At 44.1% G+C, this 25721-nt stretch overlaps 2 protein-coding genes across 5 annotated transcripts; both read left to right on the forward strand.

Moving 5' to 3' along the window:
- The first annotated feature begins 254 nt into the window (after window positions 1-254).
- On the forward strand, window positions 255-25721 carry LOC149341056 (tetraspanin-6-like). Of its 3 annotated transcripts, none has more exons than XM_089542896.1 (7): window positions 255-366; window positions 19704-19892; window positions 20417-20590; window positions 20881-21018; window positions 21577-21660; window positions 22376-22454; window positions 24632-25721. In XM_089542896.1, exons 2-6 carry the CDS (start codon window positions 19740-19742, stop codon window positions 22442-22444), a joined length of 618 nt encoding a protein of 205 aa, XP_089399022.1. In that variant the 5' UTR covers window positions 255-366; window positions 19704-19739; the 3' UTR covers window positions 22445-22454; window positions 24632-25721. The 3 variants fall into 3 exon arrangements, with proteins under 3 accessions (XP_089399022.1, XP_089399021.1, XP_089399020.1); XM_089542895.1 differs by lacking the exon at window positions 255-366 and adding an exon at window positions 17528-17773 and having other exon boundaries at window positions 22376-22468; XM_089542894.1 differs by lacking the exon at window positions 255-366 and adding an exon at window positions 17528-17773.
- LOC149341057 (uncharacterized) lies at window positions 1213-9164 on the forward strand. Of its 2 annotated transcripts, XR_016282865.1 has the most exons (4): window positions 1213-1770; window positions 2541-2631; window positions 3534-3860; window positions 5688-5814. XR_016282865.1 is itself a non-coding variant. In XM_089542897.1 (3 exons), the coding sequence occupies exons 2-3, from the start codon at window positions 3752-3754 to the stop codon at window positions 6212-6214; spliced, it is 471 nt and encodes a 156-aa protein (XP_089399023.1). In that variant the 5' UTR covers window positions 1227-1770; window positions 3534-3751; the 3' UTR covers window positions 6215-9164. The 2 variants fall into 2 exon arrangements, 1 of the variants encoding a protein (XP_089399023.1); XM_089542897.1 differs by lacking the exons at window positions 2541-2631; window positions 5688-5814 and adding an exon at window positions 5853-9164 and having other exon boundaries at window positions 1227-1770.

Raw genomic sequence — 25721 nt, forward strand, 5'->3', positions numbered from 1 at the left:
CCACGAAGACAACATGGTTACTGGGTGATCATTTATGACATGGCCTCAGAGCTACTTCAATTTACAAATTTATTAGGCCTCCGAGATTGCTATCAAAGTGTCAACAGCATTAAGGTTCGTTGTTGGGCGAGTTGGTGACTGAACGTTATGAAAAACACAGCGTAATAATAATAATAATAATAATAATAATAATAATAATAATAATAATAATAATAAAACGGGAAGAAGAAAATACACTCCAGTGTTGGTGTGCGTTCTCCTTTGCACCTTTTTTGCACTGCGCAGTGTTTCTTCATAATGTACGGCCAGTACGGCGTTGACAACTGAAGACAACAGCGTGATCAAACTTGTCCACCGCGGTAAAAGGTGACCACCACCAGCATGTGTGTTAGGCATATGACGCTTATTAACTCGCAAAGGTTATCGTCGTCGTCAACCTAGCCCACGAAGTGCGTTGTACCTCCAGCACGGCACTTCCGCACTTACACCTGATTCAGCACTTAGTACTATCTTTACAGTGGCCTAACTATCTTAACCACGGAGGAGCGCGAGGCTACGCGCTGACCGCACACGTACGTGGCACCTTCGTCAATGCAGCAATCGTTCCGCGCAAAGACAGCGACAGAGATGAAACTTTATTGGTTTTTAAAATGGTGTACGGGTTAGGTGGGCGGACACCTGAGTTCAGGACTCGGAAGTCTTGCGCTCTTGTCTGGAGCTTAAGGCCGCTGCTTCGAAGTGTTATTGACCCCGCTTTTATTTTATGTTTAGCAATGAATATTTTTGTCAGCTAATAAAGTTTATTGTTTTTCTGTCCATTTGAGGCAGCAGCTACCTTGTTCGCGTTTCATTTGACGCCGATGGTACCTTTAATTGTCAAATATGCGCCCCTATCTTCATTTGTTTAAGTCTTTCTTTTTTCAATGCGAAAAGAAAATTTCTTGTTTCGCCTCTGCAACGACATGTTGCGCATATTTTGTGATGTGCTCCTAAATTCTTTTGCGGCTATCTCAGCGGCAATGACGAACGAAACCGAAACAATACTTTTCCGGAAAGATAGGGAGAAACACGCTCGACGCGCAATGCGGTGGACATGTATCGTATGAAACTTGTTTGACGACTTCTCTACTAAATCAGCTGTGCAGCAGAAGCAGCGTCTGGACTGGTTCGACCGTCCGACTCCGGAGGGCGTATTCAGAGGAAGGTGATCCTCGTTGCGATTGGCCAACCGAGAATAGACGTCACTGCTCTACTCTACGTCACTCTGTGGGGACTTTTGGGGAACACTGCGCTTCAACCGACAGGGAAAATCTCAACTCTTCTTGAAAATCCTTGCTTAATATCCCAAGGTATCCCAAGGTGCATTTCTTGCTCGCTTGTTTTTTTATTTTTTTGGAGACGGACACGAGCGATGGCGTTGCTTCAGCGGTTTGCGACAAGGCGTTCTTCAATACTAGTAATTTAAAAACACCCATCAAGGATATTCATGGGGAAGGACGCGGTTGTTGCTGCGACGCGTCTTTTCTTTTTGTCTTTCCTCTGATATCTCCTCTATCTGCACGCGGCAGCGGTGGTGGCTCGGCTCCAGCCAGTAGGCAGGCCCATGCAATTTCCTTTTCATCGTTCTCCCGGTCACAACAACAACATGTAGTAATGCACGGCCGTTCTTGTGCGACTTACGTCCGAAGCATTTTGTCGCCCTTCGCGACCTGCGACGGCACCACGACTTCGAGGAAGAGGTGGAGAATCTAGTCTTCGACTCTAATAAAGGTAAGAAACGAAGTCTGCATGCACGCACGCTGTGATTAAAGCAATAAAGGGCCAAAGCGGGATGCAGTCGCGCGCTTAGATTACCGATTGAAAAGTTGCAGTTTATTGACTTTTCGAGTGCGCGCATTTTAAGTTTGTAAACACAAAGCGCGTTCTTTTTTTTTATTTACGGGCTTACACTCACCTGGGGAAACTTGCACGTGGTTTTGTGCACAAAAACTTAGCGATGACATGCACGTTTTTTAAAGGCACCATGAAGATTTCAATGAGCTTAGTCTAGTGCAACAGATCTGCAGAGGTAGCCTTTGCGGGCATTCGAGTGAAATGTGAAACGTAACGTACTATGTAACCTTTGAAAGCCATGACTTGTCATAGTCATTTTGCACTTATTTGTAAGGTGTATAGTTTGTACAAAGTTTAGGTAGTCATAGTTTTGACTCCTAATCATTCTGAAGTGTAGCATGACTCGGCACTTTACTAGTAAACTAAGGTGTGCAGAGTTTGTACAAAGTTGCGTAGTCATGCCTTGCACTCATGACTCGTCATTCTGCAACATAGCATGACTGTGCACTTTAATGCTTTGGCATTCTCGCTGGTAAGCAGTCTTGTGTGTGTCTGCAGAATTTTTTTTTTTTTTGGTGTCCTAGCTCCTCCATAAGCAAAGTGACAAGCAGTGCACTCTCTTTCATATTTAAAGTGGCCACTGCAGGAAAAAAACTGGTCCTTGCAGCAGACTCGCTGCTACAGGCCTTGCTTATGCTTTGTTGCAGGCACCTGCAATGTCTCGACAGGACACACAACATTGTCGCGGCATGCACTGGCTTAGCAGCGCTGAAGCCATGGCAATCGCAACACGCAGAGGTGTGTAGGAAGAATGCCCAGCATTGTTCTGCCTTTAGAAGTCAACAGCGCTGACCTGAATTTGTGGTTAAAGGACAGGGCCATGTAAAAGGTTGCTGTGCAGGAATGAGTTTTTGCAGGGTGTAGTAAAATTGAAATACTTCCATGTAACAGTCCGTGTAATAACTTGACCTGAACTTAATAATTTTTTCCAAAAATTGTTCCCCATGCGCTATAGCAGGCAAAAAGTGACTGATAAATTTTTAACAATAAAAAAAGTGGGAAATGCAGTTCTGCACTGCAGGCAAAAGGCTAAAAATTTGAAGCTAAATCTGTGATTGTCATGCGCACTTGGCAGAGCGCCAGTAGTAGTGCGAGAGTACTGCATATGTGCCCACTCCATAGCACTTGCATTTTTCATTAGTGTATGTAAAAAGTACAAACTTTAATTTGGCCTTGCTTTTCAAAAAATAAAAGTAGTGTGATACACAAAAAATTGACTGAGAAGTTTTGCCGAAATTTTATAAACGTGCAAAAGCAGAATTTCATGAACATTGCCTTGTCTTGTTACTTTACTGTTGGCTTTCTAAGGGTGCCTTATGCCGTTATTCATGTGCTATCATTGTGTACACGTTTTTATCAAAATGGAGCCCACCTTTGTTCACGCCTCAATTTTTAAAAATTTCTTTTTAGTCATGAGTGGTCATGGACTTATCATCATATGTTGGCATCGTGTCATAACTATGTTACAATGCTGCTGTGAGGCTGTGGTTGTTATGTCGCTGTTGCTATGCTCTTGGCACAAACCCACATACATCGCAGGATCTTGCTCGGGGTTTACCGTTCGGAATAGTGCTTTCACACTAATAATTAACTAATACTATGTGGAGTGCTTAGTTATGTTTACAATCTTTCCGTTTCAGGATTTTGTGCCTGGAAAGACAGAGAAGAAAGCAAAACTTGCTGCCATTTTATAGCTTCTACAGGAAAGAAGGAATGTGCACCAAGGGTTTTTAAACGCTACCTGCACTGCCACCGTTTCGGCTCGTACGAAGAGCTTCCTATAGAACAGTGCCAAAGGCAGGAAAAGGGGCAAGGAAGCTGCAAAATCGGCAAACACTGCTTTGCTACTCTAGAGGTCATGGAGAAAGAGGGCAAGGTATATGTAGTGTTTCAAAAGAAACACTACGGACACTTCAATGAGGCCTGCCACCAAAGGCTGTCCCAGGATGATGCCAGAGTGCTTGCAGGTTAGCCACTCCTCTTGTGCAAAGCATTTGTGCATGCTGTGTTGACTGTACCGGAATGTGAAAACGTTTAGAAGCTACACTCCACCAACCTTTCATAAATGGGAGACGAAAGTGCAATAGAAATGTATTTTAGGGGGAAGATATTGCTCATTAACTCGAGTGATCATTTCAATGATTTTTATTCTTCTGCGATGCATCTATGGCACAAAAGAGGTGGGACAACATGAAAATGCCTATTGTAAAGTGGGAGAAGGCATGTCCCACAAAACGAGGGGGCGGAAGAAGTTATAGTAGAGCACAGCTTAAGAACCCAGCGGTCAATGCCCCTCAAAGGAAGCCTGCCATCCAATGGCGTCGACCGATTCTCATGATGTCATGGTTAATCCTAGGGGGTAGCACTGCAGGAGGGTGGCAGATGAAAGGGGATTAGTTATGGCTTTAATTGGATTAACTGATGAAAATCAGCTGACGCCATTGACTGGGGGGATCTTCTTTAAGGGCCATCTGCCACTTCGTTCTCGAGTTGTATCTGACTGTAGTGCAATTCACTTGAGCCTACTTGGTCGCATCGAAGGGTGAAAAACAATTGATCCACGGCACATTGCATGCACAGCACAGTCTGTACGAACTTCATGCCGTTTAGTTTAGAGATGCTTTGTGGAAGGGGTCCAGTCTTTCAAACTGAACATAATTAGGAATGTCATCTAGCACTGAACTACTTCAATGTCTGTTCTTTTGTTTTTCTGCTGGTTTCATTGACTATCCTAGGTCTGTCGCTCAATCGGCTGACGTTGAACTTCATCCGTAAGAAGTCGGCTTGAGCTCTATGAAACGTGTCTTGAATGACTGACAGTTGCACTCGATGCTAGGCTCTTTTTTGGCTGCCTGTCAAAAGCGTAGGCATTTTGTTGCTGATCAAAGCAACGCCACCAGTCTAATGGTTGTATAAGGGCCATGTTTTTTTTCATAAGACAGATCGTCTGCAGTGAACTTTCATTAATTCGAATTATTTGGCTGTTTTGGCACTTCATCAGTAACGCTCGCAGGAACGGCTGTGGTTTGAGTGTTCAGCTACTAAACTGGAGTACCCGGGTTAGAACCCGGCTGCGGCAGCTGAGTTTCGATGGAGGCAAGAGGTGCCCACGTGCTGCGCAGTGTCAGTGTCCAAAGATCTCCAGGCGGTCGAAATTATTACGGAGCCCTCCACTACAGCACCTTTCTCTCTTGCTTCTTTCACTTCTTCTTTCCTTCATGGCATGGTTGAGGCAGTTACTGCACCATTTCCTTTCCTCAAAAACCACTAATATAAAACACAAGCCTGCACAAGAGTTGAAATCACAAAAAAAACGAACAAGCAGCATTTATATTTCAGTTTATGTATGACTGGCATGCCCTCCAATTGTCTCTGAATTAGCAGCAGTCATTCAGGTATTGAAACTGAAACAGCATGAGAAAAATATTCACTTAGAAATTATTCACCTGGCATAAGTGAATGCTACATTGTGACTCGTGCACACTATTGTCTTGTGCAAACGTCCAAAGAAACAAAGATCGCGTTCAAAAATTTGGTGTCTCTACTCCTTTAAAGGTTGCTGTCAGGCGAATTGGTGCATTTTTTGAATATGCAGAATGAAATGGGACAGGATGAGAAGCACACGTCCTTATTCTTTTCTTGTCCACATTTTCAGTGCTGTTATATTCTGCATTTATAACACGCTGTATATAACTTCCCTGTTTTGCATTGCAGTATGCAAGTTTAAACACTCAAGCTCATAAAAATAAAGTCCATCTGGCTTTGAAACAACCATTTTGTCGTGTGCTTTGCAGTGCCACAAAAGTGAAATGAAAGTAAGATGAACTGTGTGTCACCTGTGAAAAGGAACAAAGTGCAAGACGAAGGAATCCGACCAGACGTATTTGTCACTTTATTACATGGCTGTAGGCAGATGAACCACCAGAGATGTTAACAGTTTTTTTCTGTACCATTTTCAGGCCGGTTAGCAGGAGTGCCAGAAAAAACCATTGTGCACAACATCCGAGCAGGTACAAGTGGATCAAGCCCACGGATGCAACTTGTGACCACTAAGGACCTCCGTAACATTGCAGATAAGTTTAGGATTGGCAAAACAGAGCAGAGAGATGCAGACAATTTTAAGAGTGTTGAATTATGGGTCGAAGAAAGGAGGGCAGGAAATGAGTCGCCACTGTTGTATTACAGGAAGAAGGGTGACCCCAACAGTCATGATGGTGACTTTGAGCGAGCATTAATGACGTTCCCACAACGAGAGCTCCTTTATGAAATGGGGGCAGCGAAACTGTGCATTGACTCCACCCATGGCATAAATAAGTACTAATTCCAACTGACAACCCTGCTTACAATTTCTCAAGATGCCTTTGGTATCCCGTGTGCCTACTTGATTTCAAAAAGGGTGAACACGGGCACTGTGGTGAGGTTTTTCGAGGCCATCAAAGAAAAAACACAATACCATGTCAGGCATTTATGTCTGATGATGCCCCTGTTTATGGCAGTGCATGGGAGCAGGTGATGGGTCCCTTGAGGAGTCGACTGCTTTGCAGCTGGCAGGTGCTACACAACTGGAGCATGCACCTGAATACAGTCACAAACAAGGACTGCAGGAGTACAACAAGGGACATGCTGCACACACTGATGAAGTGGACAGATGAGACTGACTCTCAACAGTTGCTCCCTGCACTTCTTGGTATCCACTCCAAAGAGCATCAGCTTAATTGCCTTTGGCTTCGTCAGAAATTTTGAGAAAACATACGCAATGAGGGCATGTCAGTGGGCTTACTGCTATAGGCAGTACATTGGATTAACAAAAAATAATCACTTGGAGTCAATGCACAAGGCACTGAAGTACTCTCACTTTGGTGGCTAGGTAAATGGGTGATTGAATACATTAATCAAAGTACTCTTCAATTTCACATCCGAGAAACTTTACAACAGCTGTCAAAGGAGGAGCAGACCACCGCAAATCTGCCCTATTTAGGAAGCATAAAGTGGGGATTGAGCTTTCTAAGTCCAGTACTGAGAGAGTGGGAGATGGCCAGTGGCATGTAAAGTCACAAAGTTTGGTGAACTTCAAGCACACAGTGGAAAGAACTAGCAAATCGTGCAGTGGCTGCGAGCTTCATAGTGAGCAGTGCGAGGCTTGCCACAACATGTAAACATGTACGTGTTGACCATGCAACGCATGTGCACATGTGCAAGCACATGCATGCTGTTGCTATAATGGAGCTACACTCGTGCCAGATGCACAGCAGCCAGAAAGTAGCATCTGACTGTGCTGGCGTTTGTAGGCCCTGCCAGCTGAAGATGGCAGATTTCAGGTGAGGGATTAGGATTGTGTTATGAGCTAGTTGGCGGGCTATTCTGACAAAGTGCTTTAGCATAGCAAGCTCAAGACACAGCAGGGAAGAGGAGTGCCATTTGCTAATTTTCTTGAAGCCCACATGGTCATGAGAAAGGTGCGCCATCATATCCCATATCAAGCAGCACCATTGAGGGTACACTACAGGCCTCTGGTATTTCTTTTCTAGTCATTCCTTTTTCCCGAAACTTTCCTCCTAGGAATGGAGAACTCATCCCGCCACGGCGCCTCAGTGGCTCTGGCGTTCTTAGACTGCTTACCCGAAGGCTGTGGGTTTGATCCGGCCATGGCGGCCACATTTCAGTGGAGGCAAAATACAAAGATGGCCATGTGCTGTGCAAAGTCAGCGTGCATTAAAGGGCCCCAGGTGGTGTAAATTAATCCAGAGACCTCCATTATGGTGTCCCTCATAGCCCATGTGTCGCTCCCGAATGTTAAACACGACAATTAAGAAATTGAGATATTTCAGGCCCCTCATTCCCTACTCAGAATCTGCTTGTGTGAGTACGCCCTCTCTGGCACTGCTCAACAGAGAACTTCCGACAATTGGCAAACATTTTTCATCTTTGGGAAATTAGTGCACTCATTTTCTTGTTCATACCTGCCTTGCATTCACTATAATTTTATTTCTTCGTCATCCCTGCTTGATTTCATTTTGTCTGCATGTGATGCACTCAGAGAGGCATGCGCTCTTCAATAAAATTAGTATGAAGTGTCACTCCATGCTGCATTCCTCTTTGTTGCGTCGTGCTGTCACAGTGCACCACCCTTTTAGGACATCTTGAGAAAAACAGCGCTTGCAGACAAAGGACCAGAACAAGAAGGGCACAAAAAAAAAAACAGCGCAGTTGTGTGTCCTTCTCGTTCTGGTCCTTTGTCTGCAAGCGCTGTTTTTCTCAAGATGTACCCCAGCCAACTCGCCCAGCAACACACCTTGCCTTTTAGGACAGTTGACAATATGTGGTTCTACAGTTCCACAATGCATATGAGAAAAAGTATTCTTGACAAAAGGCTAAGCCGTAGCTGTCATCTTGCACACTGAAAGCTGCAGCGCAAAACTACTATTCATCTTATTTTGCAAAGAGAATACTGCTGCAACAGAAAAACAGTATTACTCATTTTTCAGAGCATTGCTGGTGCAATTTGTGACACGAACTTATATTGCCATGGTAGAAACAGCCGTGAATAAGCCTTCCCTCACATGATAAAGCACTTCATAAATGAACTTGCTTGGCTCTTACACAGTGTCTCTCCACCAGCCTTCCAAGCAATGAGCCTTCTGTTGTGTGATGGGAACACTGTGCCAATTTTGTTGCCTAGAAATTCTAAAATGCCCCTATTTGTCGAGAAGGCAGCTTAGATGAAACATATAGTGCCCAGTTAATGTCATTTCCTTTTTACTCATTAATGAAAAATGCTTCAAAACCCAACTGCAACGAAATTATAATTTGGCTAGAATGCCTGTTAATGTTCTGGGTGTGTCATAAAACTAATTGCAACAAAGTTTCATGCTTCTGAGAAAACTGACTTTGTTGCTACAAGTGTTTAAAAAGCTGTGTAGTAGACAATGTGGCATGTCCATATAGGCAGATACGGATACCCGAGTGCCATACGGCCTCATGTCCGGCCCATTGGGAATGAACAGATTAAGGACAGTGTAGAGTGAAAGGCTAGGGGCTAAAATGTGGCTTGGCCGTCATGGGTATGGTGCTGTGGCAAAGTTCTTAGGAATTTGTTTCAATCCTGCAGATGCTGATTTCTGTTTCCATTCCAGGTTTCTGTACACCATATTTACTTAAATAATGGATGCATTTGCATAATAAATGCTTTCCCTACATCAATCATCAAAATCTGGGGAAAGTTCAACTGACCACACCATGTTTTACACCATGTAATAAATGCACCAAACTTACCATTCTAATTTTTTCCCACAAGAAACTGCATCCATGATGCAAGTAACTGCGGTATTACAGGTTACAGAATGAAGCACTGTCAGCCGTATTATGTGGCCGCAAGACTGCCTGGCGCCATGTGAAGAGGAATGCTCCCAAGGCTCATCACATCACATTTACTCCATTATCTAGATATGGCACCCGTTTCATCCTGCACGTCACATTCACCTCGGGCTGGTGATAGCCTGCCAGCTAGATTAAGAATGTCGCAAATAAAATGTCTACCTAACTGAAAACTGCGGTTGTATATATCGGAGATTTTTATTGACTTGTGGCAGTCTACCTGGACAGGTTATGGTAATGCAAGGCAGCCCATTATGCACAGCATATGAGTGCATAGGCACCACAACTTCGCATCTTTTCTAAGGGTTCATGTTTTGCACTATTGAGTGTGACCCGACCCATCTCTCCACAATCCTCGCGTAATTAATAATAAAGTGCTCCTAATCCTTTTTTGACAGCCAAAATGTATTTTCCTAGGCATATTGGCAATCTGCAATTTGTATTTCTCCACAGATTTGGTACTTCTGAGAAGTTGGACGGTCATTTTTATAAATGATATATTTTTAATAAGCTAGCAGATACTATTCTTGATTTAAACATTTGCAGGCATATATACGCTGCCATTGTTTGCCTTGATAAATACCGTGTCCATTGTGTAATCATAGTACAAACACGTTAATTGATTCTAAAGGATGTTAATGCTGCTTAATTACGCCGTACAAGCCCAGCTGTGGCTTTGGAAAGCTGCCCTTCCTTGGACTCTGACATTAAATACAACTTGTACGTGGGAAAGACTAATCTTACTGTGAGTGTAACGACAAAATTAAACAAATTCCATTAGACGCTGGTATGCTCCCGGCTGCGGCAGTTGTATTCCGATGGTGACACACTACAGGCCCAGATGCTGTGCGATGTCGGAGCACGTTAAGGGCCACTGTTGGTCGAAATTACTGGATCCCTCCACTGTGGCGCCCCTCGTAGCCTGAGTCGCTTTGGGACGTTAAACCCCATAAGCCAAAGTTAGCATTATGTTCCTGCCGGACTGAGCAGCCACTGACAGGGTAAGACTACGAATGGGTACCATCAATCACTACGTGACACCCCCACTCCACTCACCCGATAAAATCCCATCCATCAGTGACACATCCACTCTCTCCACCCTTCGACTCAGATTTTCAACCGCTTGCCAACCGCCTCCTCCCGCCCTCTCTTCTTCCCTCTTCCCTGCAATTTCGTGAAGGTGGATTTCACTCCCTCCACTCTGTCACCTGAGGCTTCAGACCGACGGATTATTCCAACATAGGGGGTTCTGATGCTGATGCACTAAAATGATATTTTTGAAAGGCAGCTACAGTTTGTTACATGTTAAGGAGAAGGGTACTCGCTGCACCATGCAAAATGCGAGATCATTCCCTGGTGTGCACACACTGCATCACAAGGAAGTACATTTGGCACCTAAATTTAAATGTGCAGTATAGCGAGCAGTTAGCACCAGGTGCCATCCACAGACACGAGCACAAAATGAACACGCTTATTACCAGGCCCTCTCTGTGCACCCTCCCTATACATAGTGCGAAGACTGCTTTTGAAGCTAAGGTTGGTCACATTACAAAGAAATAAAGACAGCATGAACATGAGAACCGGACACGCAGCACTGACAGAAATCTCGATAGTCGGTGCTGTGTGTCTGGTTCCCGTGTCGTCCCTTTCTGTTCGGCGACCAACCTTAACTAGAACAAACAACTTGCCCGAACCCTTGCTTTTGAAGCATTGCACATTGCATGCAGTAAGTAGCACACAGTACAATGCACAGACTGAGCCATGTGTGTTATTGTATCAGCAGTAAACCACGTGCAAAAAAAAAAATCGACAGCCAATAACTACAGTCGGTAAAGCGAAATTTGAGCGCAGCTCTTCACATATTTTAGTTTCGCAGTATGCTGAAGTAAACAATTCCAGAGAGCCACCTGCCCCGGCGAGAGGCAGTGATAGGTGACATTTCGCCCTGAGCACTTGGCACTTGGCAGTACCCCCCTTGTATTCACTTGGCTATCACATACTTTGTACACAAGTTCTGTCCCGCCTCATACGAACACCAAAACACTTTCTTGAATATCTTTTTCAATGAAGGCAAATACACTGGCTTACACAAACATCGAAATTACTTGCTATTACATCTTAATAAAGTGTTCAGTGTCACACTATTACGATGCTATATATCAATTTATGCATGCCAGCACATCATCTCTGGCTGCCAAAGATCTGACAAATCTTGCTTTTTGACAGTATGCGGACACAGAGTCATTGATTGCACAGACCAAAATGACTATACCAGCAGAACGAGAACTCGGAGGATTACCTTAGAACTCCTGTGCCTTTGAAAACATGTAGTGAACATGGCAACAATTTTATTTTTAAGGTGCGCCGCCCAGCGTATGCACATGCATGCGTTCAGTGCACTCTTTCTGCGCCATGAAGGACGACTCGGTCTCAAGAGCAGAAGTACACACTGCCAGTGCATTCCAGAACATTTAATTCAGATAGGTACTACATGAGACGTAAGCAACGTACCTATAGCGTTCGCACCGTGCAGCTTTATTGCTTCGCTCTGTCCCGAGCATTTCTCAGTCCACTGAGGTGGTTGCGAGCCACAGGTGGGTTAGTCTTGCGATTGTTCTGCCGGCAATTGCTTCTCTCTGTGATCTAGCAGATCTACGCCACCTCGCACCCACAACAGTCGTCAACTGGTACTGTCACTATTCGGTGTCCAGATCAGTGTCTTGAAGGATCGAAGGCGGGCTGGAAACGACATGCTGCAATGTTCTCCAACCCTTGCATCACGAGATAGTCAATGCGACGACATATCACAGCCCACATACTGCATCGTGATGATTATAACAAGAGTTATATGCACAGATATTTTCAGAATGAGCTGGAAACACCCAGAGGGACGCCAGTACTTGACGGCACGGGCTTGCGTCCTGCTCACTCACCTTTAGGGACGCATGGGAGATAAACACGCATTCCATAGGCGGTCTACTGGTCACAAACAAAAAAGGGGCAAATTTAAAGAACTACACACGCCACAAACACGAGACACAGACGAATACTTCACTCGCAACAACCGCCGACCGCAATTCGAACGTACGTAAACAACCGCCATCTTGTTTTTTTTTTCTTTGCTAACTGACTGTAGAGGGCGCTGTAAGAGCGCTAACATCATCATCATCGCGCGTTCCCTCAAAGAAAAGTAAATACAAATAACCGAAACCAGCAATAAACTAGAAAAAAGCATTAAAAGTTAAAAATTGCAACATAAATAAGAAAGTAATTTATCAACGCACTCATTCAAAGGAAACGCCAATAAAATTGATTCACAAAAATAAAACAAAATATAAATATGCATGTTTTCTCCTCCTCGGTTTTGACTAAAGCTATGACGTGCGACTATTTTTTGGCAGTTTTCTAAATCGGGACGCCCAGTGCGACCATAAGAAAATTAAGGCAAGAAAACTGAAAACGTAACAGGGGCACTGAAGGGTCAACATTGCATCGTCAACAATATGCACGCTTTCTCTCTTGTTGCTCATCCCAAGCTTGAATGCTGTTTCAAAGCATAAAGGTCTTCTATCATTGTAGCAGATTGAACCAAACCAAATGTACTGCTATGAACAAAGCGGTCGCGTAACTTTCACTTATACAGCTCACTCTCACATTATTTGCTATTTGAGTTTAGTTTTAATGACATGAAGCAACCACAAGTACCATTATAAAAGGTACTTTTCATCAGAGCGCTTCGGATAGGCTAGAAGCCTTACTCCCAATAGTGTACAATAACGACATTCACACAAATCATGTGCGCAACAATGTTGAAACTGTGTGCGTCCACCTTACTTGAAACTGCAACGGATGCAAGACAGACAAAATTTTACCATTCAAAATCATACTGTGCCAAGGTATTGCTGCAATCTTGCCATTACAATCAAAAGGACTCATCAGCACATGCAAACATGAGAATTTTTTTCTTCACAGACATTTTGACACTACACTTAGTTCACTATATATGCAACTTCCATTTATTTACACGATGGACACGAATATTCACATGCACGCCAGTCTTAGCACGAGTGCCATGCGTACGTAATTGTTGATATGCATCCCGTCACATATTGTGTATTTGCACATACAAATACTCATGAAAACTCAACATGTGCTCAGCAATTACTGCAGCTTAAATGGTCAAGCACACAGAACACGTCAAAGTTATGGTATGGTATAGAATACGAGGTTTAATTTCCGAAGGCAACATGGGTTGTGAGGAACGCCATAGTGCAGCGCTACGGATTAATTTTGACCACATGGGGCTCTCTATCGAGCACTGATGTCACTCGGTACACAGGTGCCTAGCATTTCGCCTCCATTGACTGGCGGCTGCCGCAAATGGGATCGAACCCGTCCTTGGGATCAGCAGTCGAGCACCCTAACCACTTAGCCATCACGGCGGGGCGACGGCTGACCACATTATGCGCAACCAAAAGTCCAGGTCTCTGCTTCATGTCTTACATGTTGCCTAGGTATCGTCTACTTTTACTACATTTGCAATCTAAAAATTAACGATAGACAACTTCCCTACTCCATCTAAATTACTATAATTGTCCCATGCCCTTCTTGGTTTGCTACACACTTGAGCTTATAATTTTTGGCCAGTTTTACCAAGGTGTCATACAAGTGTAACAGCTGCCACAGTATGAACCGTGGATTCTAAGAGAAAAAAGAACTCCCAAATTTTGCACTACTTTGAACAAAAATATTCAGCCAATATATGCTCAACAGGCATACACCAATAACATTTCTACCGCAAAACCAGGCACACACCGTACCGAGGGCCAGTAATAGAAGATCACTGGCCGCCGTGGTGCCTCAGAGGTTATGGTGCTTGGCTGTTGACCCGAAAGACGTGGGTTCGATCCCGGCTGCAGCGGTCGCATTTCGATGGAGGCGAAATTCTATAGACCCCTACAAAAATTTTATTACTCACCCCTTGTCGTGCTAATATGCAGGTACCAATTATTTCTGTAACATACCTTTTATCATTTCTGCAATACCCGCTACTAGGTCTTCAAGAAAATAATAAACTGAAATAATAAACTGAAATGTAGCAAAGAGCTGATGGTTGTCTTTTCATAGTACATTCTTCACAGCAGCTCTGCTTCTGAAAGGAACACCTCATTCCTAGTGAACTCAACTAGTTTTCTTCCATTTTAATCAACATGAGGTCAGAGTACTCCAGTAACACTCTGATTCCTAATATGCTACACAAAGGTCTGCCACAAATATGTCATGGACTGCAACTCCTCTCTTTAATGGAGTCGAGAAACCAAATTTTTGGATGCACATTTCTCTTTACAGTGATGCACTAGACAATGCTGTACACAAGCTACCATGTGGATCTTAACTTTGTCAGCTAAATAATTTACATTTTTTTTCTCGTGTCATCTGGTTTCGGTTTTTAACAGCCGAATGACTGCTCTGAGGTCAGATACACGTTCAGGTCACATGAGGCATGCAAAAAGAGATATAATCCTTGCCTGTTCACTTTATGTGACTCCAACTCTTAGACAGGTTTGTGTACGAGTTGATGCAAATAAAAACGAACAAAGCTGCAACAATACTGCAGTCATCAAATGCCTCACATGACCTGAACGCATCCCTGACATCACAGTCGTCGTTCGGTTGTTTAAGCTAAAGCAGTGTGAGAGAAAAAATGCAATTATATATATATTGCCTCTTGTTGTCACAATGCATGCAGCTGTCTAATCTTTCTAAAGTACTGCGCATCATTCTAACCGAAAGAAACAACTAAAATTTTGTTGTCTCTACTCCTTTAATGCCTACTGGGCCTTGACAATATAAAAAGCACCTAAACATATCAGCGAACTGAGCTGCCAACCTTCAAAAATGTATCCACAAGCTCTTTTCACATTGTGCTTTTAAATATGTTGCCTCATACTCGTGACATACATATGTTCTGACTGTGCACATTACAAAAACAGTAATTCAGGAACCAGCAGACCCACCCATTCAGCAGCATGGCAAGCGAAGAGTTAAAATTAGAATGCAGCTAGAAAGAAAAGGCACACAGCTTATTCAGACCTTCTAATTTGAACACTTCAAACTTATGTGGCCAACTGTAAATGTTTCCTTACTGAAATCCCACACCCCTTTAGACATTTGCCATAAACCAGAGAAAAATTTGTCAAAATGCTTCCCTCTAAAAGGAATAACCAAATATAAGTAGACAAGCCATGTTTACATTTCATGCATTTTTAAGCTCTTCACTGTATGCAGAGAAGCATATCACATGCATGGCGTGTTGATGTTTGGTTTATGCTGCTTCTTCACTTTATATTGAAAGGTCATGGCAACTCTTCTTTTTGTGTGTGTGTCCATTGCCCCACAGAGCTGCCATCTATGGAGCAAGCTTATTTGCATTTAAAGGTCGCCTGCCTATAGTCACTGCTGAGTCCACACAAAACAAACTTTCCCCTCAAAACTGGCAACGTGCAGTAAAAGCAGGCGTGCAATTAATGTGACACCTCATACACTTCGTAATGATGCAGTGGCCTACATAAGGCCAAGCCAGCATGCTATTCATGTATGCACACAAATTATATTCACTTATACAATGCTAATGTCAAAAAGAAACCATTCTAGCTACAAATGCTAGCACAAAGTTAATGCAGCGCATTACGGCATGCATGGCATCCAACGTCCCTGTACAACATAATTTTACTAATAAGGCTAAAACAGTGCACCTGCACAAGGATGAAGGAAGATGAGACAAGACACAGCAGCTTCCTTATGCAGGTGTGCTGTTTTCGCCTTATTATGTCATACCAACTTGCCCATCAGTCTAACTGCTGCAACAGAAAAAACAGCTGTGAAATTTGGAATCCATTCATGGCGTCTAGAAATTGAAGCTCAGAAAGTGCAAGAAACTGATAATCCGGAGTGTTTACGTTTCTCTCTGTGTTAAGTTTTACTTACCATGCAATAACCCAACATCGTTTCCAAACAAACTCAAGGGCCACACTGGCTACGCAGATGCTGAAAGCCTAAGTCAAGCCTCCCACTTCATCACAAACCACTACAGGAATGACAGAGCAAGCAAAACAAGTTTCGGCCTTGGCTAGCTTTATTCCAATGCTGGACGTTACAAGAAATACACCAAGAACCACACGTTCTACTTAATGAGTATAAAAACACTTCACCAAATAGATAAAAGAAAAGCAGCTTTCTAGATATTCAAAGGTTCGGTGGTGTGACCATACTACGACATTCGCTAAACGCCTATCAGTGAAGAAAGCGGCGTACGGATCATAGTTTTAGTTCATGTCTCTGCGCAACATGGGTGTCAACGCGAAGTAATCCATTACAGCTTCGCTAGTTGGTGGGTAGACACTGCAGGCATATTAAACATTAAGACAGAAGATGTGTTGTCCTTTCAAAGGCTAGCGTAGTACGTCCAGTCCGCCTTCCTTCCGTATTTTAATTTTTTTTTTAGCATAGCTTGTCGCCGGTGGGCACACATGCAGGTATCAGTACGTACAGGTCAGAATCAGTTACGCGCAACACAAGGAAACATAATTTTCGACACTCATCCAATGCTTCAAACCATTGCCTCCTTCTAGAGGAGGCAATGTTCAAACACGAGATACAATACCGAAAGGTGCCGAAGAGAACTGAAGTGACCTCAAATTCAGTCAAGCACCGCCTTGCAAAACGTCTCTAGGGGCTTCCGATATCATACCACAGCTGGAACAGGTCGCACTGCAAACTTGCATAATAAAGACCACACTAGGGCACTGGGGCACAAGTCCGGACGTTAGCGTGGTCAATATTACTCGCCATTGCACTAACCTTTCATGACTTTCACGCTACTCCACACGTCAATACACCGCGCGGTTGTTGTTGTTGTTGTCCTCTAAATAATGGCGCGTACCCACTGCGGGGGATTGCCCAAGACCACGACCGGCTTTATTACTCGTAAAGCCGGTCGTGCCCAAGACACAGGCGGCAACGGTAAACAGCCATCGCAGCCATGTCAACAAACCACCGTGGCGTTGGTCACCGTGGCAACCGTGGAGACGCCAGCGACCTAGAAACTATGGCTAGGGACGTTTCAAAAATTTGCGACGCCATTTTTACCCAATTTTGCAACAAAAAGTACCCAGAAATGTACCTAAACAAACGCCATTTTGAAATGACGTCATTAAAAGTCACGTGACATGAGGATCGTCTTCCTCCATTTAGCCTTACGCGTCCGACTCTTGCTGCTGGCGCCGGATCGTATTTGTTTCTGGATTTGCCGTGCGCCTGCAGAGCCCGTGCGTCATACCGCCAATACGCTGCGGCTGCTGCATCAACGACTGTGAGATAGCGCAAAGCGGGAGTTCTGTAGTCGTCGACGTGTGCCACAAGCATCGCAATGGGAAAACTACTGCAAACAGCTGTCTGCATTAACCTCATGAAGCTTTTGCTCATGACGTTCAATATAATATTTGGCGTAAGTAGATCAGCGTCAATCGGTTTACCATAATCGTCTTCCTCTTTTTCCTTGTTTTGAAAGGGTAATGCGAAGGGTACCCAGTGTCCGCGACTCTCATTCTGAAAGCACCTCCGGCTCTGCTGTGGATTACGATGTCTCGTGCCATATGCTCGATCAGGAAGTACTATTAAACGGTGTCGCCTCTGGCCATTTTGATACTGCGATACTCAGTGTTGAGAAGCAAACAGTTATTTGCCTGTTTCAAAACCGCCATCAGTCCCGCTTCAAAGCGCGATGCATTCCATATTGCGACGCAGGAATAGGACTTTGCTGCTGTTCAGCTACAGGTTTCAGTTCCGCGCAATCAACGAGAGAAAGGAGCATCGAACCCTATGATCACAGAATGAGGGATTCCGCAGAGTTCGTTGGTGCTAATGCCCTCGGTAATAACAAACCGCCAAAACAGCGCATCGAAAACTGTTCTGTGGAAGCCTTTTCTGTCCAAATGAGATATGTTTTTTGACGGAGAATAATGTAAATATCATCTCTAGGTTTCCTAACCCTATGCGGTCAAGTTTTATTGTCTGTCGGTGCCCCGGTGGAGGCTTCGTTTTTCCTCCGTATGGTTAGTACATAATGTAAAACAAGCCTTTTCTGGACTAATTAACAGCATGGCTTTTGAAACATAGTGCTGTTACAAAGTGCTTGTAAGGTTCATATAGGTTCAAAGGCTGTGTATGAGCTACAGTGAAATACATTGTTCAGTTTCATCAAGTCAAACCATCCATTACATTGGGAGTGTCTATGTGGAAAAAAGTGCACACATATGTGCACAAAAAGAATAACAGCGCAGTAATTCATGTTACTTGATTTTTTTTTTTTTTTGCGACAGCATGTCTATGTGATGAGCTCTGTGCATAAAGGAAGGTGATGGTGGAAAATGACAAAAAAAAAAATGAAAACGGCCTTAGATGTTTTGAAAGAGTGAATTTCATATTGAATTCGCCTCTATACTTTTTTTTCTTTCCGTTAAGCACTGTTACATAGCCTAGCCTTATTGAGCTGCACATGCACAAAGCTGTGCACTTTTTCTAAAATGCAGAAAGACCAATGAGGAAGTGGGTAGCACGTCTATAAATACACTGCTCGTACTTTCACACACGCATGGATGTACAGTAATGGAGAGAAGTTCAACAAAAAGCATTGAAGCGCAAGTGTGCTTCATCCTCTGGAAAAATTCCAGCTGAGTGACTTGCGAGGCAACAAAAAAATAAAAAAATGTCGTGCGAATCTGCATGCCATAAGCTTTTTACTGTGACTGTACTGTTAGTCGACACAGGTTGCATTGGGGAGGACGTGAGTTTTGTTGTGGTTGTCCTCAAGAAGATAATGGTGCGTACCCATTGCAGGGTATTGGCCAAGACACAGATGGCGACTGACAGGTGCTGAAAATGCTAAAATATTACATAAACTAAAATAAAAAATAAAAAGCTAATAAGAATAATAAATAAAAAGAAATGCAGATTTGATTTAAATTAACAAATCAAACCCTGCGAGATTGGTGACTGAGAATGGGAATGGGGCTTAACGTGCAATGTTTAGGAAGCTTTGGTTACTGCATTGAACTGACTTATGGAAGCGTCGCGATCTTTCCGTTCTTTAATGAGCGACTGATCAATGCAGCTAAGTGATAGCATTGTTGATATGCTTGGTCACAGTTACTACAAAATGGTCTGCTGCAGTGTTGAACAAGGCAGAGGTAGAATATGACTTAGTTCTCTGCAGGTTATATAGGTGTTAAAGTTATTGTAAAGCTGCGTCGAAGCTGCCCACACATCTTGGGTGCGTGACTTCCAGAGAAACCGTATAAAAGTTGACCAAGGTATGAGGGTGCACGGCCTGTGCTGAGCTGTTGACACGGGTTGCTTTCCTTCTTCGCTGCTGACAGGTGACAGGGCTGGTGCTGCTCATCCTGGGTGTATGGATGAATGTGTCGCTGTACCATGTGCTGAAGCTGTCCACCGACTACAACCGGCACATGCCCCTGCTCTTCATCGCCACTGGCCTGCTGGTGCTGCTGGTAGCTGTGCTCGCCTGTGTAGCCACGGCTAAGGGTCAATCTGCCCTGCTCTACATTGTGAGTGCGAAGCACATCAGCAAGTGTACATTTACATTCTCTTTTTCAAGTATGTAGCTGACTACTGACTGCTGCCATTCCTTCATTCCTGGACAAAAAAGTCTGAGAGCTTCTGAACGTTTTTTTTTCTGCAGTGTATTGCCACAAATCTCTTAAGTATTTTCTAATGGCACATGGCTGTGAAGGTACATAAAAAATTGTTATAAAAGAAGTAATTAACTGTGCATTTGTTTCGGCACGTGACCATTTAATGCAACTAAATAAAACACAATTGTCTTTCTTATAAATTCAACGAACATGAGTGTCAATAAACATAGTTGGAGTCAGCCCCCGTCCTGTCATGTCTTTCTATGTATTCGTCTAAATATGCAGCGCTGTTTAATTTCAAGAAAGGAAAATTGAATGGCACATTTATGATTTATGATATATAGTTGTAAGCACCGCAATGAAGGGGAACATAACGTTGCACCATTTGACATTTTCTTTGGCAAGCAGACTTGTGACTGTGTGGGTTGTCTTTTCAGTTCGGCTCCCTTCTGGTGCTGGTGTTCGTGGCAGAGCTGACGGCCGGCATAGTGGGATATGTGTACATCCGGCAAGTGCGCGAGGGCATTGGCCGTGGTATGAACTCCTCTCTCACCCACTACACTGGCAGTGGTGGCATGGCTGATGAGACTGTCGATTTCGTCCAGGCCAAGGCAAGTATCACAGTTGCACGCTTCTGTTATACTTAGTTTAAGGAGTCAGCAGATATGCTGTGCACTCCAAGAAAGCTTTGATGAATTTCTCACTGTCACTGTATTGCTTGTAAGAGGTACCTGGCAGTGTGATGCAAGCCAGTTTGTACAGAAACACCTAAAGCAGCTGAAAGTAGTGCCTATCCCTGGCCTCTGTGCTGTGAATGCCTAAACTTCATGCTGTCTTTAACAAGTGCTGCGAACAGTAACTATATCAATAGCAATAACACATGCATTAAATGTGGATGCAGCTCTCTTGCTGCGGCCTGAACAGTCCTGACGACTGGAAAAGCACCAACTATTACCAGGAGCACGACGAACACTACCCCAAGAGCTGCTGCTCAGGCAGTGGTACCTGCGGGCCGGACAATGCTACCGTCTACCCTGAGGTAGGAAAGCTACTGGCATGGAGTAGGATTTCACAGCAGTTGTTCTCATACACAGCACTAGTATTCTGGTTAGCATGACACTCTGCAAACCAGTGCCAAATCTCACAGGCAGAGGTTGTGATGTTGCGGCGCTGTTGTGAAGGTTTCTTTGTTTCATTGGTGGCACCAGACTAGGGACCTACTGTGCGGATGGCTGTGCTTATCCAGATAATTGTCCAGTGAAACTGGTTGGCACAGCAGCCATTGTTGAGTTGAGTTTATCCTTCTAAAGGTCTTTGTAACCACTACCCCATTGAGATGACCAGCCCAGCTTTGTATGGTAATTTTTGTATTTGCGGACAGCAGGGTGAAGCGTGCTTGCACACAGTTTCTGATCTACCGAATTCCTTATGCACCTCATGTTGGCGAGGTCCTTCCGGCTCATGAAATTGTCTGCTCTCATATGCAATGGTGCAGTAATAGAGATGGAAATGAAGCACTCTGATGAGTTACGATTGACCATTGACCAGATGACCAGACTCAAGTGCCCATCTGTGCACTATTTGTGCCATTGTGCAGGGCTGCTATGTGAAGGTGATTCGTTTCTTGGACACAAACCTGAGTGCCATTGCCGGAGGTGCCGTGGGCTTTGCATTCTTTCAGGTGAGGCTGTCAATGGCAAGATGGGGCTTACATTTTTATTTGCCATTGCTTTTTCTCAAAACTTGTTACTAAAGTCACTAAAACACCTCTGGCCGACTAGAGTACAGAGGGCAAAACGCTTGCTTAGAACACATTCTGGGTGTGTTTCGGGCTGAATGCGTGATATCTAGCGACGTTTGGTTTAAAATGGTCTGGACGTAAGCATGTGCAGTTAAACTCGTAGTATTTCGTCATTTTTAGTCTTCCTGGTCGCAGCGGTTTTCGGAGCTGCGGAACGCACAGTTTGGTCATTCCAGACATGTGTTTTGCCCTCTGTACTTCCATGGATAGGAGTTCCACGTAGTTAGAAAAACAGATGTATGGTGTCATAATTCATATTTTTAGCTTTGTTGTAGCAGTAGTGTGTGCATTGCTTCTCCAGCGGATGTTTTACTGCTACGAGAACATTAAACCCTCAGATGTATAACTGGCCAAACTAATGAAGAAAGTGAGCAGTGAAACTTCGCATTGACTTCGCAATATCTACTAATCCACTTTATTGGTGTTCTTTGCAATGAGGCTTCACTGCAGACCGAATGCAGCTGTCAGAAGCGGAATTACTTTCCAGCATATCGTTAAGAACTCCTTACTGTTTGTGAAGGGGAATGGTGCGTCGAGGCTGTAGCAAATGTTGCCTTCCTTACAAAAGAAGCCTTTGCTTTCTTGTCCCTTCCAGCTCCTTGGAGTTCTGCTGTCCTTCTGCCTGGCCTCAAATATCAACAAGGCCAAATATGAGCGTGTCTAACTGCCACAAGGTATGCCACAACTGGTCTTTAGCTCTTTATGGTGCAGCATGAATAGTCTGCTGGAACAATAGTTGTATTTTTGTTGCGAAAGCAACACTACGCGAGTCGCCGAGCTATTACGCGGAGCTGAGGATAGGCCATACTACGCATGCGTGAGGAGCAGAAATGTCACACGACGCACAGCTGGCTCGCCGCTGCCGTTGCTGCGCGGGTGACTCAGAGGTGCCGCTCTCACCAGTTGCGCATGCGCAGTAGCGGCGCGCAGCTAGCGTGCCGCGCGCTCTTCATTGCCTCTCTCTCTCCACATTTCTTTTGCAATCCTCCAGGTTTAACCAGAGCTAAACGACTGCCAATTTTTTTGTGTGTGGTGGAGTGGCATGCATTACAAATGTATAAGAAAATAAAACAAAAAAACAAAGCTTACTTTTTGCAGCAAAATGTTATGAAGCCTTTAGCTTGAGAGATAAGATATTAACTTTTTCATTCAGAAACAGTGAGTGCAAAATTGAGCTTCAGCAAATGACTGGCATGTGTTTATTTTTAAGAAACTCTTAGCGAGGTGCATAGTGTGCCTTTCTTCCACACATTAATATTGGCAGCATATGCACGCTTGACCGATCTCTGTCCCTGTGTGTTTCTGTTGCAGTGTTTCCATTTCAGAGCTCTAGTTTTAAATTTCAATTCTTAGCCAATCGGCAAAAACACAGAGGTGCCTGAAAGAACTTGAGATGGTCTCAGTTTTTTCATAAATCACTATCTCTTCTTCAGTAGTTCAGCTGTTGCTTTAAAATAACACTGTGCATCATTTAGCTGTTCTTGCTCTAGTGCATGAGTAAAGTGAACAGATTTGCATGTGGTTGACCACGAAACAAAAAGAAAAGGAAGAAAGGAAAACGGTTAGTTGTTGATGTATGTACTATCGGGAACTATAGGACACTTGAAAAGAGATGTAGATGCATAGGTGCCGCTGCTGCTTTCCAACAATGACCTCATTTAAGCACCACACATTAGAGCACACTAGCCCCACTTTAACCTCCTTAAGCGTGGTGTTGAACCACCGTATAGTAACAGAGCTATTTGCTAACGTCTCACTGAACTCACAGTCCCGATGCTGAATCAACAGGATGCTGACTGTACAATGCACACGGGGCAGGGGTACCCTCCACGCCGTGACCAGGTGAAGAGACTGAGCTTTGCTGCCCAGTACTCAATAAGACTGATCAATAAGATCAGTCATAAGTCAGTATCAATGACTGATTGCTCCATATGTGTGGTGCACCACTCACTGGGAGAAAGCACTTGTACAGTGGCAATTAAAAAAGGTTAGCACAAGTGACTGACGACCGGCATGACAGAAGAAAAGCTATATATATATATATATATATATTGATGAAGATATATATATTGATGAAGGGGATGAAGATCGGATGGATCCGGTAGAACATAAATGTACTTTGGTTGACACGCGGTAGAAAAACAACTTTATTCTAATGTTTCGACCAGGGTCTGGTCTGGTCTGACGAAGACCAGACACTGGTTGAAACGTTAGAATAAAGTTGTTTTCCTACCGTGTGTCAACCAAAGTACGTTTATATATATATATGGCAGGCCGCGGCCTTATGCTGGACCTCCTGCAGGGCCAGGGAGTGGGGAAGCCCTGGCACTTTACTATTGGCGTTTTCATGAACTGCAGTACTGAGAGTTGATTAGTACATTGCTCCGAAGATCAATCACTTGTGCTACTTTTTTTTTACTTGCTGCTGTACCGTTTACGTTCTGAGTTTCATTTTTTTCATTGCCCCACACAGCTGGCATGAGGGCACCTTCTAGCTATGAAAGAAAGATGCAAGTGTTGCATTACCCCTCTGTTCTTCTGGAGGATATAACAGTGGCAAAGACCCCAGTGTTACACTGGCAGGCTGTGCGCCTTTCTTTTCCTTATACTGCTCTTGATGGTTATATACTTTCCACTGCACTCCTTTGCAAAGACCAGCATATTTGTGATCCCATGGAAAAGTAACTGTAATAAGTGTTTCTAGTGAACGTGCGGGCAGTGCGTTTTATTTTTGAATCTACCACACACTGACAGGGATGAGAATGGCTTCTTTCGTCAGTTATAGCTGTCACATGCTTTGTATGCAGATATATGCAACCTGTGAAGCATTGAAACTGGTCTCTGTCTGCAGGCGGGTGCATGCTGGCCACTGCAGGTGCACTGTGTTTCTTGCATTGGAGTGACACGCAACACGGCCAACGCTGCTCCATTAGGCACAACTCCACATCTTCTGGCTGAATCTTGAAACTGCACTCAACAGATCACGGGCCTGTGCAGCATTCCAGGCACATTTAGAGCACCGGACAGCCTGCAGCGAGTGGCCCACACCTGTAGGCACACGGCTGCACAGCACTTCGGTCGCAGCATGGGCAGGCTTGACTTACCCCTGCGTGCTTCCGAAGCATTTTAATGCCATCTACTTTGATGAAACTACTTGATTCGTGCTCAGGGCAGCTTTGAAACAGGCACACGAAAAGAACAGCAGCTTTGGGCACTAATGTGGCACAGGTCCGTCCGACCAAGCTGCACACCAGCCGAGACAAGGCCATTGTGCCTCATGCCTTGCCTCGCCTATACTAATCATGTTGTAGCCTGCATTAAGAAGGTGCTCGGCGCAATTCTCGGCACATGGCACTCTGTTTACGACCCGGTACTATCACATTTTGGGCTCAGGCAATCGTTAAAAGTGCCACGATTTTCCACTTTCATGCAATCGTTTCGGCACCTTCTAAACTTAAGGCATTTTCGTAAATACCATGTACACCTTCACTTTGAGTAACTATTGTTTTACTCTGTATCCACCACTGTGATTGGAGCCACTGTTTTCTGCAAAAGCAGCGTTGAGTCACGAGTGTCTCGGCAGTTCGATATTTTTGCTGGGGAACTTTTCTGCAAACCTTTGCTGCTTGCAGGCTTTGGTCTCAACTGTTGTATCCTGTTTGCATTGCATTTTATGTGCGAGTGCTGAGTGCTCCACGCAAGTCAATCTAGCTGGTCATACATACGCCATTGCACTTTACAATCTGGGCACACAGTCTTGAATCTCATGCCCAGTGGCCTTCAATGCTGCTTAGTGTGCCTGGAGTTGTGCAAGAGACGTGTATCTTACAACCCCAGGTGTGTTCGTGCTTCAATACTTAGTCTGTCACAATTGTAGCTTCATTGTATGGGATTTTGAATCTCTTCTTTTTTTGGTGAAATAAAATTTTATCTGCACGGTG

This window comes from Amblyomma mixtum, chromosome 5, assembly GCF_055824585.1.
Source record: "Amblyomma mixtum isolate Tamu chromosome 5, ASM5582458v1, whole genome shotgun sequence".
Classification (NCBI taxonomy): domain Eukaryota; kingdom Metazoa; phylum Arthropoda; class Arachnida; order Ixodida; family Ixodidae; genus Amblyomma; species Amblyomma mixtum.